The sequence below is a fragment of the Papilio machaon genome, chromosome 29 (genome assembly GCF_912999745.1).
Source record: "Papilio machaon chromosome 29, ilPapMach1.1, whole genome shotgun sequence".
NCBI classification, from domain to species: domain Eukaryota; kingdom Metazoa; phylum Arthropoda; class Insecta; order Lepidoptera; family Papilionidae; genus Papilio; species Papilio machaon.
In genome coordinates, this window is record NC_060014.1 from 1,236,671 (window position 1) to 1,253,486 (window position 16,816).

At 35.4% G+C, this 16,816-nt stretch overlaps 1 protein-coding gene across 1 annotated transcript in view; it reads left to right on the plus strand.

The window, feature by feature from the left end:
* LOC106716958 overlaps window positions 1-15,393 on the plus strand; it is a 30,910-nt gene extending 15,517 nt beyond the window's left edge. Inside the window, exons 2-14 of the mRNA XM_045685303.1 lie at window positions 1,607-1,704; window positions 2,082-2,249; window positions 2,510-2,623; window positions 3,461-3,614; window positions 3,974-4,119; window positions 5,597-5,696; window positions 6,768-6,859; window positions 8,237-8,416; window positions 8,905-9,012; window positions 9,475-9,621; window positions 10,014-10,127; window positions 10,652-10,756; window positions 11,600-15,393. Coding sequence (XP_045541259.1) covers window positions 1,607-1,704; window positions 2,082-2,249; window positions 2,510-2,623; window positions 3,461-3,614; window positions 3,974-4,119; window positions 5,597-5,696; window positions 6,768-6,859; window positions 8,237-8,416; window positions 8,905-9,012; window positions 9,475-9,621; window positions 10,014-10,127; window positions 10,652-10,756; window positions 11,600-15,292 — 5,219 coding nt within the window. The 3' untranslated portion in view covers window positions 15,293-15,393. The remainder of the gene's footprint in view (window positions 1-1,606; window positions 1,705-2,081; window positions 2,250-2,509; window positions 2,624-3,460; window positions 3,615-3,973; window positions 4,120-5,596; window positions 5,697-6,767; window positions 6,860-8,236; window positions 8,417-8,904; window positions 9,013-9,474; window positions 9,622-10,013; window positions 10,128-10,651; window positions 10,757-11,599) is intronic.
* The last annotated feature ends 1,423 nt before the right edge of the window (window positions 15,394-16,816 follow it).

Genomic DNA, 16,816 nt, shown 5'->3' on the forward strand with positions numbered 1-16,816 from the left:
AGAAATGACGATTGTACGACAATAATAGTAAGTTTCTTTTGAAAAACTTAAAAACTAACTGAAATGTTATTAAAATTATTTCATTAATAAACAGTTCAAATCTACTTTTAATCTATATATATAAAAGAAAGTCGTGTTAGTTACACCATTTATAACTCAAGAATGGCTGAATGGATTTGACTGAAAATTGGTGGGCAGGTAGCTTAGAACCAGGAATAGGACATAGGATAATTTTTACCCCGTTTTCTATTTTTTTATTCCGCGCGGACGGAGTCGCGGGTAAAAGCTAGTGTTTTATTAAGGACAGTTGTCTGTGACTTTGTGAGAAATAAAAAAAAACGATTTACATATGTAGATTTATCAGACATTTTTACGGTGAGCGCATAACTGAGAAGAAATTCAAAGATTTGTTTGAAGTCAACTCGCATTGAGCCAGTGTCCTTCACTATGGTCTAGTCACAACTAAGGGTAGACTCAGAGCTTCACAGTTTGCACGTATAGTGGGCTGCTGATGATGCCAGCGCTTGACCACAATGCCACCTGTTTTCACAAACATATTATGTTCTCAGTATAACATATTGTTACGTAATGCGGTAGTTGGTAATTGCTAGTATTAATTGACTACTGTTATGTTGGTAGTTATCCGTCAGGCCATCTGTTGTATGTGTCATCAGTCATCACACGCGATCTACCCATTGAATATACCCATGTCACTGAACGATTGTGAATTTAGACTATTTTTAACCGGACTACCGTGAACTTCAAGTTAAATCAAATTTCAGCGAGATCCGTTGAATTGTTCTGGAGATACTTTTTAACAAACATCCATCTTTCTATATATTAGCATTTATAATATTAGTAAGATTAACTGATTGTTTATAATATGCCTAGTAAAATTACAAATGGACGATGTTTGAAATATACTTATAATTTATGATACAACATAGTAAAATTATTTGTTTTCGTTGTTTGCACTTACATGTCAAAAGGTATCTTTTATTTTTAAACAAATGAAATTAAAAAAATAATATTTTGAACTCACGTAAAGAAAGAAATTGCAATCAAAGCCGGGAATCTTTTTTCTTTTTTTTTTCGTGTGGGAAAAGGTGATTATGTCGGATTTGCACCGACTTAAACCCCATGACCTTCAACTGCAAAGAAAGGGGCTGCGGGAACTCGAGTAAGAAATGTCCTTTTCTAAAAATTTAAACCTGAATAGATTCTTTAATCTTTTTCAATCCGTCATTATTACAGTTTACCAGAGTCAGCTAGACTGGGACATGATCGTAAATCTTGTGTCATGATGTCATCTAGATGTTCCGACCTAGATGCCGAGTGTAGATTTTATTGTGCATTAAAACTTCTGACACAAAGGATGTTATCGACAAGCATTTTCTTGTACAGTCATCGTCGTTCGCAGTGTTATATTTATAGAAATATTGTCTTGCACCATGCGATTTAAACTGCACCTCTTTGTGCAAATAAATTATAAGACTTCTATAGGTGTTTTGATAAATTGTCAAAAGATTTGGAAGACAAACCTGTCATGATGACCCCCATAGTGATAAAGATCAGATGATAAAAGTTTTTTTTCTTTCTGTTCCAGTCCCTTCGACAACGAAGGCTCAACTGGCCGCGGAGTACCTTGAGGCTTGTCGTGGTCATGCCACTCCGCCCATAGATTCCGTACTGCAGCAGATACGAGTGAGTCTATAATAACTACTGTATATGGTCTACAATAACTCATCATCATCACCCTGTCAGTATCCCTCTATTTGGGGGGTACAAGTTTAACTCTTATTTTCTTTTTTATTGAATATATTTGATGGTATGTAATGATTTGATTGAAAGCTACGCCGTCTTGTCGGAAACTTCTTTTTTTGTTAGCAAAGGTGGCAAACGAGCAAGCAGCCATTTAAATACGCCAAAATAGCAAATTTTGCCGTTGCCCATAGACATACCTGCATTTGCAGAAGCGTTGATTTTTCGACAAATCATCCTCCCTTATCTATCCCTTCTTTATGAGAAGAGGGTGGGGATTTCTAGGATCATCGTGTCTAAGTATTAAAATCTTGTTTCAGGAGTTACCAGAGAACGCAATAGGCGGCGGCGCGCGTGCACCGCGGCTCACACTGGTCGAATGCGCGTTGCGCGGCTGTGCGCCGGTCGATGCATTGGAAGCGCTGCTAAGAAAGGTTCAGTTCAGAAGACTGGAGTTGGATCATGTGGAGATTGATGATGAAGGGGCGGTAAGTGTGATGGAGGGAATTAGTACAACTAGTATGTTTAATATTCTTAATTCTTATTATTTTTATTATCAGGAATAATTAGTAAAAGAAGCAAGGTATTGAACAAATTCAAATTAACGTTAAAATTCAAATCATTAAATAACTTGCAGACGCTGTCTGTCGTCCGCGAATTCGTCCGCGCGGAATTAAAAAAAGAAGGAATAAGAAGCCTATGTGTTCTTGCAGACTATTATTATTTAAAATATTGTTTTTGTTTCCAGGAGGCACTATTTGATATGATAGAATACTACGAAAGTGCGACAGTAGTGTGCGTGATGGGACCCCGTGAATACGGTATCAGAGGATGGCAGGCTACTTCTAGAATGATTAAGAAGGTAAGTTCCGTTTTCTATAAGGGTAATGTTTGTCTATACTACTGTTGGCTAATACTTGAATCTATAGACCAAATGATTTATCTTACCCGGTGGGAGTAAACTAAATTTAACTCATTAGCGTTAATGTCGTGTTAGTTTATTTTCCACCTGAAATAGAGGTTTTAGTTGTCCAAGTATCCCCCTGTGAAAATTCTAACTTTCTTTTGTTGTTTTGTACAATCGCGTCGAAAGTAATAATTATTAAAGCAACTATATATGCTCGTAGAGCCGTAAGTTATCTTACTTAAGTTATTCATTTTAAAGAATTACTTTTTATATTAATATTTGTATGTATAAAAGATATAAAAAAATACAAACACTTATTTCTGATGGTACCGATGACAATAAAATGACATTACACAGAACTAGTTGTCGCTCGCGACTCCGTCCCCGCGAAATTAAAAAATAACTTAGTAAGTAGCCTATGTGTTCTTCCAGACTATGTTCTACATCTGTGCCATATTTCATCAAGATCCGTTCATCCGCTCCGGAGATACCGTTAAATAAACATCCATCCATCCATCTAAATATTCGCATTTCTAATTTTTCACATTGGTTGTTAAAATGTTCAAATTTTGGACATCTATTACTCCTAGGGTTTCAGGTTGAATAGCTGGACTAATCCTCCTTGTCGGATGATTCCGTCTTGTCATTTTAAATGCCTATGTAAGTTTTAGTTGAAAATTCTGACAGAATGAACTGCGATATCAGTTCTCTCCGGGACAGATTATTTTGTTGCACTACAAGTGGTACATGTTTGTGTTCATATGTTTCGTCAGTGAAGGATATTGTTTCTAGAGTGCGGAGTTAACAGAATTGGAAGTATCAGACAGTGGTTTAGAGGCGTCACATGCGACTGTGTTAGCGCGCTCACTCAGACCTGCCACTTGTCCGCTGAGGTCATTGTGTTTGCAACGGACTCAGTTGTCTGGAGAGCCTTTGTTGTGTTTAGGTGAGACTTTTATATACAAACACATCTTACCTTTTTATATCATTTTCTATACATTTTTCTCTATTTAGTATCGATTTATGTATACATCTCTATCAGACATATTTGAATTCATAAAATACTTTCTTTCTTCCTCTACCTTTGTAGCAATATTCAATCTCATTAACTTATACAATGAATAGCTTTCGACCGCGACTCCGTTCGCGTGGAATTAGTAATCTATGTTTTCTTCCAGACTATGATCTACATCTGTGCCAAATTTCATCAAGATCCGTTAAACAGTTATGGAGATATCTTCATACAAAGGTCCATACATCCAAACATTCGCATTTATAATATTAATAAGATAACATGTATTCTAGTAATGGCACTAAAGTCGAACAACTCAGTGCGTGAGCTCCGACTAGGAGACAATCGTCTGAGTGCGCAGGATGCAGCTCAGCTCGCCTCACTGCTTAGACTGAACACGCGTCTGCAGCTGTTGGATCTCTCCAATAATCTCATACAGGTTTGTACTAACACCAGGACTTGTTCAACACCTAATTCTAAGCGCACAAACATAAATGCACAAACATTTCTTACAAGACAACAATGCCCTACGTAGACTATCGTAAGCGACGATTTTGCCTTTTTTAATTAACTTAACAAATTGGTAACGTTAGAAAAAGAATTGAAGATTTTGGTTGTCTATTTTATGTTCTTACTAGTTGTCGCTCGCAACAACGTCCGTGGTATTAAAAAAACATAATCAAATGTGTTCTTTCAGACTATGTTCTACATCTGTGCCAAATTCTATCATGATCCATTGAGCCGTTCCGGAGATACCTTCAAACATCCATCTAAACATTTTTATAATATTAGTAAGATATAAATTTTGAAGTATAAATTAATTTGCTAACGTTTTTTGGTACGTGCAAGACAATATTTCTATAACTTGAATACCGCGAACGTTGTCGACTGTACATTGGATCTAAGCCCATTCGTACATAAGGCAACGTAACAAACTGCGAGTGCGCGTCGCCGGCACTGCATTGTCGAAGACAATCGCTCGCGACCTGCTTGTCGACATCGTAATGAGAAAAGTCGCTGCAATTTTCAAAATGGCGGAGCAAATCTAAATAGTTGACATGTAGTCGCTTTTTGTACTGACTAGATAGCCGACTTACGCCGATGTTTCTGTGTCGCCCGCTACGCGATAAACGCGACGCAAGTTTACATTGCCTTGTGTACGAAGGGCCTAAGACTGCGGATACAACACAGAGCGGGGCGATGTAATCAGAAGTATAGAAAAATACAGTGATGCTCATAAAACGAGCGGCAGCGGAGTAGTCCCTTCGGTTACATCGTCTCGCTCATAGCTGACTTCAAGCTCGCATCCTAACAGAACAAATATTCAATGTCTTACTCAATCTTTAATATTTTTTAACATCATAGGATGGCAAAAAGGGGGTGGGGAAAATTCATTCGCCGAAACAGCGAAGCGTTCTTTGTCCATAAACATACGCAATTTTAGATGCGTTGTCTACCTCTAATCGACGGAGGATAGGACGCACAGAAAGTGAATATTTCTACTTCCTATGCATTCCGTCCTCCGTCGAATCTACTTCCCCTTCCTATTCTCTCCTTATAAGGGGAGGGTGGGAAGGGAAAGATTTAAATTAGACCTCCGGCACGCACACTCATCAGACGAAACGTAGAATTTCTTCCACTTGACGCCTGCCTTTTGTGTGGTCGTGGTATTGTGTGATCACTGAGCGAGGCCAATTCCTGCCATAGATGTTGTTAATGGCGTCTCATCATCATCTCCCTAGCCTTTTCCCACTCTCATGGGGTTGGCACACAAGGTTTTTATGAACTTTAAAGTTTTGGCTTAAGTTTTCCGTCGACCGTCTGCCTGTCGCCAACCCTACTTGGGAGGTCTACCACTGTGAAATCCCTTAGTATTTTTCTGATAATTAATGTACACTTTACGACTGTGAGTGTAGGACGCGGGTGTGGCGCAAATAGCGGACGCGTTAGTGAAACAGTCATCTTATACACCACCGTCTGCCGCCACTTCACCACTCTCGCCACATCATTGTCCGAGTGAGTATACAACATCAACAGCAAATTATCAAGGGAGGGGGAGTCTAATAAAAGATCTTTTTTTTATTATGCCTTATTCTCAGTTTTAAAACACTTCCTTTCTCTCTCAGCGCCATAGTAATGATTATCAAATTTTTTATATCAATGGCTCCTACGAATAAGGGTCAATGTACAAATTGACAACTTTACAGGAGACGCTCTCAAAGTTTCAACCATATAGGAAAATAGACCGCATAAGCCTTTTTACTTCAGCAAAACAATAACATTTACACATGTAAATGTGTATTTATGTTTAGTGCGTGTTAACTAAACTAAGAGGTCGCTTTTAACATAAAAAAGTAAAAATCATCAATTTGTTACTTTGACCCTTATACATAGGACCAATCGATATTTTTTTTATGTAATACTGAAGTTATTTTTTGTATTATTTAGGTCTATAATAGAATTCAATAGATATGAGAAATTATAACAAACTTATCTAAACAAATTTTTATCTTTATAACTCTGTAAATAGACTTATTACAAACTAGCTTTTACCCGCGACTCTGTCCGCGCGGAAAAAAAAATAGAAAACGGGGTAAAAATGATCCTATGTCCGTTTCCTAGTTCTAAGCTACCTGCCCACCAATTTTCAGTCAAATCGATTCAGCCGTTCTTGAGTTATAAATAGTGTAACTAACACGACTTTCTTTTATATTTAAAATCTATTGACAATGAATAACATTGTCAGTCAGTGACATTTAATTATATAAGTTGTCGGACTTCGTCCGTGTGAAATTAAAAAAAAAAACATAATAAGTAGTCTATGTATTCTTCCAGATTATGTTCTATATCTGTGACAAATTTCAAATTCCTTTAGCAGTTCTAAAGATACCTTCAAACATCCATCCATCCATACATTCGCATTTATAATATTAATAAGATTTCTCATATCCGTTAACTTTAACTATATGAATGTGGAGAAGAAAGTGGTTTAGTTCCATGTACAATGTCGTATCTCTGCCTACCTCTCTTTGTTATCAGCTTGAGTTATGTTGGATGAAATTTATTTCTTTCTAATTGTGTTTTTAGTTAGCGGATACGAATCCCGAGGTCTTGCGTTCCTGGTGTTGTGGAATAACCAGCTGACGAGGAACTGCGCGGTTCACCTCGCCAGGATGTTGGTGAGGTTCACATTAACTGGCTTATATTTTGTATTGATTTATCAGCTATCTTCTCGTCAAAGTCCAGTCTAAATCGGTCTAACAGTTTCCTAGATTATCCGGAACAAACAAACTCGAATTAAAAAAAATGTTTTTTTTTCTAAAATCAGCAACGTCCGTAATTATTATGAAATATGTTTTTTTTTTAGATATAACATACATACACTCCATTTTTTTTTGTTATATAAATCCACTGTAGGTAGTTATAAATTTTTTTTAAAGGTATTTAATTTTCTAAAGATCTTAGCATAGTATATGTCTTAATTCCATTAATAAAAATATTAAAAAAAACCTAAAATACAATACGGGCTGTATTAATAAAAACCTTACAATGAAAAAAGAACGCTTTAAAATGTGTAAAAATAACTATCATTTCATTAAAAGAAATACAATTGGATGAGATTTTTATCCTTATATATAGATAACTAGCTGTCGCTCGCGACTTGGTCCGCGAGAAATTAAAAAAAAACTTAATAAGTAGTGTATGTATTCTTCCAGACTATGTTCTACATCTGTGATAAATTTCATCAAGATCTGTTGAGACGTTCCGGAGATAACTTCAAACATACATCCATACATCCAAACATCTAAACCAATCTCGACCCCATGGGGTCGATATTGAACTTAAAGCATTACTAATTCTCACTCTGTCTTCTATTGACATAAGTCAGAATTAATAATAATAATAATTGATCTTAAAAGTAGGTAATTTGACTTTGGGGGTCTGAGGTAACAGTTCATTTTGGTAAAGGGGGGTCACTTGTACAAAATAGTTTGGGGATCCCTGATTTAAACATTCGCATTTATAATATTAAGACTATCTGATCTGGTGGAGACAGAGGGGCATCATTTTGCGGAGGACGAAGAATTTCGTACATTGAACTGTCATTACCTGTCTCTGTCACTCCCGAGTAAATACAATGAGTCTCGCTCGCACAGATACAATGGACGCCGTCCTCAGGGATTTTGAACCTTTTATTAGAGAATATAAGGTTTGTTCTTGTTTGCATAATGTGGTTTTGGTTGGCCTTGAGTCACGAAAAAAGTCCTCGGTTTGCTCGACCTTGACTTTACTTGTAATATAAAATCTAAATAAATAATTTATATAATAATAATAACTATATTTCATAAGTTGGTAAATTTTCTTTAACCTTCAAATAATTCATGTAAACCGCACTAAATACAAAAATGTTTGTGACCACTGTCAGTAAGTAAAGAGGTCATTGTACGAAATTCTTCGTGCTCCGCGACTGGACTTTACCATGATCTTGTTAAGGGTCTTCTATTACAGCTTAATAACACACACACCACTATCTAAATAAGATTAATTATACTCAGAGATCATCATCATCTCTGTGCGTACTGAATGTGGGTCGTAACGCACTCGGATGTGAAGCTGTCCGTGTGCTGTCTGAGGGCGGGCTTGGAGCGCTGCTCTCACTAGGTCTGCAGGCGGCACGACTCGGTCCAGACGCGGCGAGACCGGTCGCTGCGTTACTAGCTGCTGGACAGTTACAGGTCAGATTACTGGGGAGCTTACCCTAGTCTCATATATAAGAAGTTACACTGGTCAATTACTGGGGAATTTACCCTAATTTAATACATAAGAGGTCACAGTGGTCAATTACTGGGGAGCTTACCCTGGTCTAATACATAAAAGTTACACTGGTCAATTACTGGGGAGTTTACCCTAGTCTCATACATAAAAGTTACACTGGTCAATTACTGGTGACTTTACCCTAATTTAATACAAGTGAGGTTACACTGGTCAATTACTGGGGAGTTTACCCTAATCTAATACATAAGAGGTTACACATAAGAATATGGGATGAATAGGAATGAAAAATTATATAATTTTGTGTGTCCCTTCCTCCATTTATGAAAGGTCAATGCATCTGTAATTGCGGATATCTATGGGCGGCGGTCGCTTCGCTATTTCGGCGAATTCAGATGACCGCTCGCTTGTTTACCAACTTATGACATATATATATATAAAAAATTCACAGAGGCTGGATTTACGTGACAATAAACTGGGCAGTAGCGGTCTTCAAGTTATATTGAATGCTCTGCAGGAAAATACAACCATCACACAGATTGACCTCGATGATCCACCGGTATGTATGTAAAAATATGTTATTTGTAAAAAGAAAGATAGATAGAAAGAAAAAAAAAGATAGAAAGACAGATAGATACAAAGGAAGAAAGAAAGAAAGATAGAATGAAAGATACAAAGGAAGAAAGAAAGAAAGATAGAAAGAATGAAAGAAAGAAAGACATAGAAAGAAAGTAAGAAAGATAGAAAAAACATTTATTGTCACTAAAAGAATAATAGGATGATATATTTTTTTTAATAAAGAAAAATGATTTTTTTTCCAAAGAAAGTGATAATTTGATGTCGTTCGAATCTGTTTTTAGTAAAAAAATATATTTAATATTGGAATCGACAAATATTAATATTTTAACGTAGTAACAGGATTAAAAAAAAAACTTAGTAAGTAGTCTATGTGTTCTTCCAGACTATGTTCTACTATTAGTAAGATTCTCTCTAAATGACTAGTTAATATGTAATTTTCCAGGAGAGCAGCGTTTCCCGTTGCGAGGAGGCGGCGCTAGTGTCGAGTTTGACGCGCGACATCCGCGCCGCCTGTCGGAGGAACGCGCCCGCTGCGGAACGTCTCCATCGCAAGATCAGTCTGACATGTCACACTGCATGCTTTGTCAGGGTGAGTGACACGACACACATATCAGAGATCTCCGTTTGTCTCTTCCCTGACATATTTCAGTCAGGGCCGGTTTTATGATTTTCGGCGCCTTGGGCGACATTTTGCGGCGCCTTCTTTTTTTGGTATCGGGCGCCACTTTATATCCGGCGCCCAGGGCAATAACAACAGTTCTGCTCGTCTGGTGCAATACCACGACCACACAGAAGACAGGCGTGCAGTTTAGTCTCTCCTTCCCTTCCTATACTTTTGTTATAAAGTATTGATTTGATAGAGGAAGGGAAAATATCCTCTTTATCTGTCTATTAATGTTAGGCAATGCATCTGTTGTCGATATATCTATACACAAGATTAGTTGCTCATTTGCTTTTTTTTAATTTTTTTTTTTATTTCAGAGTGGAGGTGTTGAGGAGGAACGTCGTGCAAGTGGGCGACTTCGCTCTCCCGCGCCTTCACCTGCGCCTTCGCCCGCAGGCAGCCCTGTACCTAACGCCATCTCTAGATTTTCTGTTAGTTATATCTTATTTATGGAAAAACTTAAAAAAGGGGGGGGTCTTTTTTTCAAAGGAAATTATTCGAACTGATGAAGAGTTAAGACACAATTGGAGATATTTTTTTTCTTAGTTATAAATGAGTAAGTTTGGATGTATGGATGTTTGTTTGAAGTTATCTCTGGAACGTCTCAACATATCTTGATGAAATTTTGCACAGATATAGAACATAGTCTGGAAAAACACATAGGTTACTTATTACGTTTTTTTTTTTCGCGCAGACCGAGTCGCAGGCTATAGTTAGTCAAAAAAAAATTAGTAATCTATGTGTTCTTCCAAACTATTTTCTATATCTGTGTATAAATTTCATTATGATCTGTTGAGTTGTTTAAGAGATAATGTAGTAACAAACATCCATCCATACATACATACAAACATTCGCATTTATAATATTAGTAATATTTAAATGGTATTAATTTTACTGATAAATGTCTGACATGATACAGTCATATGATGTTTTTCTTGTTAATTTTTGTCACCAGGTGACAAGAGTGACGCCTGACAGGGATTCATCAGACAGTTCCACCCCTTCAACCCCCACACGACCTACATACTGTCCTACATCATCTAGATTTAAAGTTGTACAGGTAAATATAATAATTATATATCTAAAATTCAATAATAATGAGAAATTATATACATATGTCTGACAATTACACACACTGACAAAGTCACTGATTGACAATGTCACCGACTGACAATGTCACTGATTGACAATGTCACACACTGACAATGTCACACACTTACAGTGTCACTGACTGACAATGTCACACACTGACGATGTCACTGACTGACAATGCCACTGATTGACAATGTCACACACTTACAGTGTCACTGACTGCCAATGTCACACACTGACGATGTCACTGACTGACAATGTCACACACTGACAATGTCATTTATTGTCTATGGATTTTATAAAGTTTTCAATGTTTTGTATACAAACATGTCTATTTGTAATAAGTCTATTTACAGAGTTATAAAGATAACATTTGTTTATATAGTGTTGTTATAATTTCTCATATCTATTGAATTATGTTTTACTAAAATTTAAATAAGTAAAAATGTACATATGTAAATCGAAACCAGAAAAACACATTGTTACATGGCGGGATTCGAACTTAGGACATGCTGATTGCAAGTCAAGTGTATAACCACTGAGCCACTGACGCTCTTTTAGTATTAAATATACTACAGATATACAAAAATAAGAATTTTTTTAATAAAAGATAATTCGTAAATATTTTAAAAGAAAAGATTAAAAAAGCTATAAAAGTTGTAATTTTTTTTTTTAATAAATTGTTAGAATGTATGAAAAAAATTAATATTGAAGTCATTTTTGAAGTTAGCACCATCTACTTTAGCTTTCAGTTCTTCTTATCCAGTTGTGAAAACTTTGTGTAAAATTTGAAAAACTTTAATAATTCCAGGTTGTGGAACCGCCACAGATTCAAATACATCCCGCGAGTCAAACTAGAGGTGTGTCAAGATTCTCTGTCACCAGAAACTATGACAGTTCATACAATCCAACCCCCTCCCCCAGTTCCACAGCCTCCCCCAGCCCTGAACCCTCAACAGCAACACCCAGCCCAGAACCACACAGACAAGAACCTCATACCCTCATGAAGACCAGCTCTGAACCAGCTATATTTAAAAGAGACGCTGATATACCTACTAGAAAAGTTATTCCAGCTAAATTCTCTATGGAACCACTAGTAGTAGGACGACTAACTGCTCTAGTAAATAAAACTGAATCACAATGGGCTGATGAACAAAAAGATTTAAATAAAAATGAGGAAAATAAAGTTCCAGATATAGAAATAAATAAGAATGAAAAAGAAACTTCAAATGAAAATAAACTACCGTTACCTGATAATGTAGAAATTAGTGATAATGAATTTAGGAAAATTGAATTGAAAGATTCTAAAACAGAATCTGTTAAACCCACCATTGAACCGTCTAAGACGGAAGATCTCAGAGAAACAACAGTCATATCTCTCAATTTTAAAACAAATACTTCGAATACTGAAATAATTAAAGATGATAAAGATTTAGTTAAAGATATTAAAGAAGTTATTAATATAGTTGATGTTAAAGATTTTAGTTTAAATAAAGTTTCGACTGATAATAGTGATAGTAAAGAAGTACAATCTGCAATCGCCAGTAAGGAAGTGAGAGACAGTGATAGAAATATTAGTGATAGTGTTAAAGTGGTTAATGAATTTGAAAATATATCTCATAGTGAGCCAGTTAAAGTAAGGGATGGTTTAGTGTCGAATACAGAGACGGAACAAGTTGAAAATATAGAAGCGAGTGAGAAGGAAACAGTTGATGTAGAAGTTGAATTCACAGTTAGATGTGAAACAATACAGAGTAATGTAAATATAGATAATACAGCCAAAGTACATTCTGACCAAAATTTAAAGGAAAATGTTGATAAAGATGCTGGAGAAAATGGCGATGTCGCGATCAAACATATAGAAGAGATAACAGAAGATCTAGGAAATATAATACAAGAAATGCAAGTTATGACTACTAGAAATGTGAAAGTAAAAAGCGACAGCACACAGACAGACGTTTTAGATATAGATACAAACGATGTACCTGTTAAAGTACGAGATGTAGTTTTAAAGAAGAATAAAAGCGAATCGAGTCTAGATAGTCCAGATCTAGAAGTATCTAGACTTATGAACAAGCGTTTAGCCGGTAGCGCTTTCTGTGATAGCAGCTCTTCTTTAGAAATATCCGGCAGCTCCATGGAAAGTCTGAACGCAATGGACAATCAGTCACAAATAAATCGACCTATAATTATACAAGAAACTGTCGAATGTGAAACTGAATTAGACAGAAGAAATGTAGGAACATTATCAACAGAAAGCAGTTTAGAATCGAATGATAATACCCCAGTTAATAGTGGGTTTTTGAACACATCTGTTAGTTCCAACGAAAGTGTATCACCTATTATTTTCGGTGGTAAAAAGATACACGGATCTTTATCCAGTTTGGAAGCTAGCATGAGTTCATTAGAATCTGCTAAACAGGACCGAGTTATGGTCACATCAGCAGATTCAGGTATAGAGTATTCAATGCAAAATCCATCAGAAAATAAAGAGGATGCATCATCTAATGAAGGGACACTAACACACAATTCCAGTTTGAAAGAAACCGTCAGAAAACCTGAAATGTTCCAAGTGCACGAAACTCTGACATCACCGAAACGAACTTCAAGTCTTCTTGATGTGCCGGCGTTGAAGAGTAAAGGATTGGATCGTATGAGGAAGATATCCTGGGTCGCGCCTTCCTCCAGCTTCCATATACCTAGACCTGAGCCGGAGAAAATTGAAATCAAACTACCTTCTCATCTGGAGAAGTTGTTAAGTCTCTTTCAGCATCCGAGCAGTCTTTTCTCTAGAAGTAGTTCTTCTCATAGTGATGATGAAAAGAAATCCGCATCTAACACTCCGCCTAGAAAAGACTCCTCTTTAACCAGTTCTTTTTGGTCCTGGGGAAGTGCTACTGAGAAGAACGATAGAGATGATAATGATAGTCTTTCCGAAGCGACAGATTCGACTCTATCAGAAAGAGTTCAAGTTTCTTTCGTTGATGAATCCTTTTCAAAGAAGCTCGATAGTAAAACACCTTCAACGGATACTGAAAATACTTTAAGTGAATTCCAGTCGTATCCGAATCAAGGTGAAACTAGTGTAGTTGATAGAGTTACCTATATATCCACCGATGAAAATTTAGTACAAACAAATCTAGATTTAAGCGTAAAAAATCCAAACTCCAACGGCAATAAGCCTGGATTAAGTGATAATACAGATCTCATGACGAGCGATCTAAACGAAAATGTAGATACGAAAAAAGAAAATAACGAAAATGAAATTAAAAATGACAAAGAATCAAAAGAGATTCTGAACGTTAAATTGGATGATCCAAAACTAGATATTATCCGACCAAGATCTTTCGCGGCCGTTCTAAAAGCATCTGGATCTGAAAACTCGATGGAAAAACAACTCAGTCCAGATTGCGGACCATCAGTTGATAAATTACCTAGTAAAATCATAAGAGGCATTAAAGAAAATATCAGCCCGGAAAATACTTTAACATCCAGTACGACAAATACTAAAGCTTTGGCTATAGAATTAACTGAAAAACAGAAAAAAATTACACTATGGGAAACGAATAAAGAATTAGACAAAATCAAGACTGATTTAGCACCAATTGCTACTGTCGAAGACTTGGGTGATGACGTCACAGAGAATGTTCAACTAGCGTACATCGATGATGACAGATTAGATGACAATAGTACAGAAATGACACAAACAGATTACCAAACAAAAACAACAGACATGGAAATTGTAGACGTTGGTAAAGATGCATTATCATATTTAATATATGAAAATCAAGATTACGAACATACGGACAAAATTGCAGATGTAAAACAGAGTTCATTAGCTCAAGAACTTATAGATGCTGAAGATAAAGAAAAATTACTAGATTTATCACCAGAATTAGTTATAGATGAAGCAGTAGAAGTACCGGTGGTTATGGCTAAAGAAATAATAGCATTAAAAAGTTCACCTGTTATACCTGAAAGAGCTAAAATGAAAAAATCTAATTCCTTAGAAGATCTATCCCAAAGATTGGCACAGATAGATAAAGATGTACCTAAAGCGAAGGCAATAGCATTCAAAGTACCAGAAACTAAACCAAGAGATATACCAGAAAGACGATTAAAATTCCGAACCAGAACCGGTTCAAGTCCTAAATCTTTACCAGAATGTTTAAACAAACCTTGTCCGTTGACTAAAATGGATTCAGGTGTTGTTAAAAAAAGGAAAAAGACTTCGTGTTTAGGTAAAATGGCTAGAGATTCTTTACTAGCGTTGAATATGTCTGAAGAAGAAACTGCAGAATTTAGATCTTGTAAATTGACATCTGTTGAAAGTTTAAAATCTTTAGAGTCGGTTTCTGAGGACGCATCCCAAAGTGGGACATCCATAGATTCTAGATGTAAGTCTTGTCTGAGAACATCACAGGAAAGTCTAATGTCTTTGGATTCTATAAATGAAGATTGTCGTTGTTTTGATAATGTAAAAAAAGAACAATCAAATAGATAAAAGATAAAAAAAAAAATATTACGGTGACAAAAATTGAATGGCGATTTTATCGCTTAATCGACTCAAATTGCATGTGATTGCAAATAAGTCGTATTATCCCAAACGGGTATCGTTTTTTTTTTTGTGTAAATTATTAAAAAAAAATAAAAACTTCTTGTTAGGTTGAGTGTAATTTTTTTTTTATATATCTATACTCTATTTCTATTAATTATTTATGATACATCTCTTGTAATATAATAATTTATATACAGTGAAAGCTGTTGCTGAACTTTTTTTTTAAAATGAAAATTAAATATTACATAAGGCTTTTGACGTACTAGTGAATGTTACTATCGGGGTACGATAACATGGTACCTTGTGACGTCACAGTGTTATCTTAGTAATTGAAGGGATACCCACACTGTAGAAATCATGTTATCGTGGTCGTGTTGTATTTAATAATAAAAAAATAATAAAAAAGCAATAGTGTTTCCTATATAAATATAAAATTGAATATATCTAAAGTATATAATAGAATTTGTATATTATATAATGTTGAATGTCTGTTTGTCTGTATGGTATTTTCTGAAATATATAGCTCTATGTACTACGCTTTTGGATTTTCATATATTTAATGGTAGAAATGTATAAAATGTATACATTTATTTATGACTTCGTACACGCGGAATTAAAAAAAATCTAGTAATAAATATAGTCTATGTCACTCTAGGATAGTGTAGCTTTACAACAGTGAAAGAATTTTTTAATTTGCTTCAGTAGTTTCTGAGTATATTCAGTACACAAATCTTTTTTCTTTATAAATTCAGTCTAGACTTCGATTTTTTTTAATTTAATTATAATAAACTATTTTGGGGCCAATCATTTTATATATGTATAAAAATATATGCGTTTCTATATATACATATATCTTCAATGAAAAATTAAAAAAAATATCCAATTAGTTTTTTTTTTCTAGTAGAAAAAATAGTATTCTAATAAGAACGCGTAAATCAGAAATTTAAAAATGTTTAATACATTAAAAAGATTACGTTTTGTACATTTTTGGCCATTAAATATATTTTAATTTCTTAAATTAATGCTCTATTATTAGAAGTTATTTACCAAATGAAAAATAGAGATCACATAATTAACATATAGATTATGTCTGTGTTCAGAGACACGTGTGAAGTAATTTAAGCCGATGAAAGGCGCTGCTATCGCAACTAGTTATGTTAGAAAATATGTCAAACAAATAGACCAATAAAAAGTCACACAGGATGACAGTTTCAGACCGACAAGGATCTTGTGACATTAACGGGGGAGAGCTAGAGAAAATTTAGTATTACAAAAAGTTATCTGTCTATATTTGATATAAAAAGTCGAAACTGGATAAGTGAGAGTCATCCGACTCGAAGGACGTCTTTCATAAGCGAGAAATCGCGGTCCCGTGGACTCTTGCTTGATGCGACTGTTTAATGATCGTTCATAATATACCTAGTCAGATTATAAATTGACAAACACGATCGATCCGTAACTTATCCATTG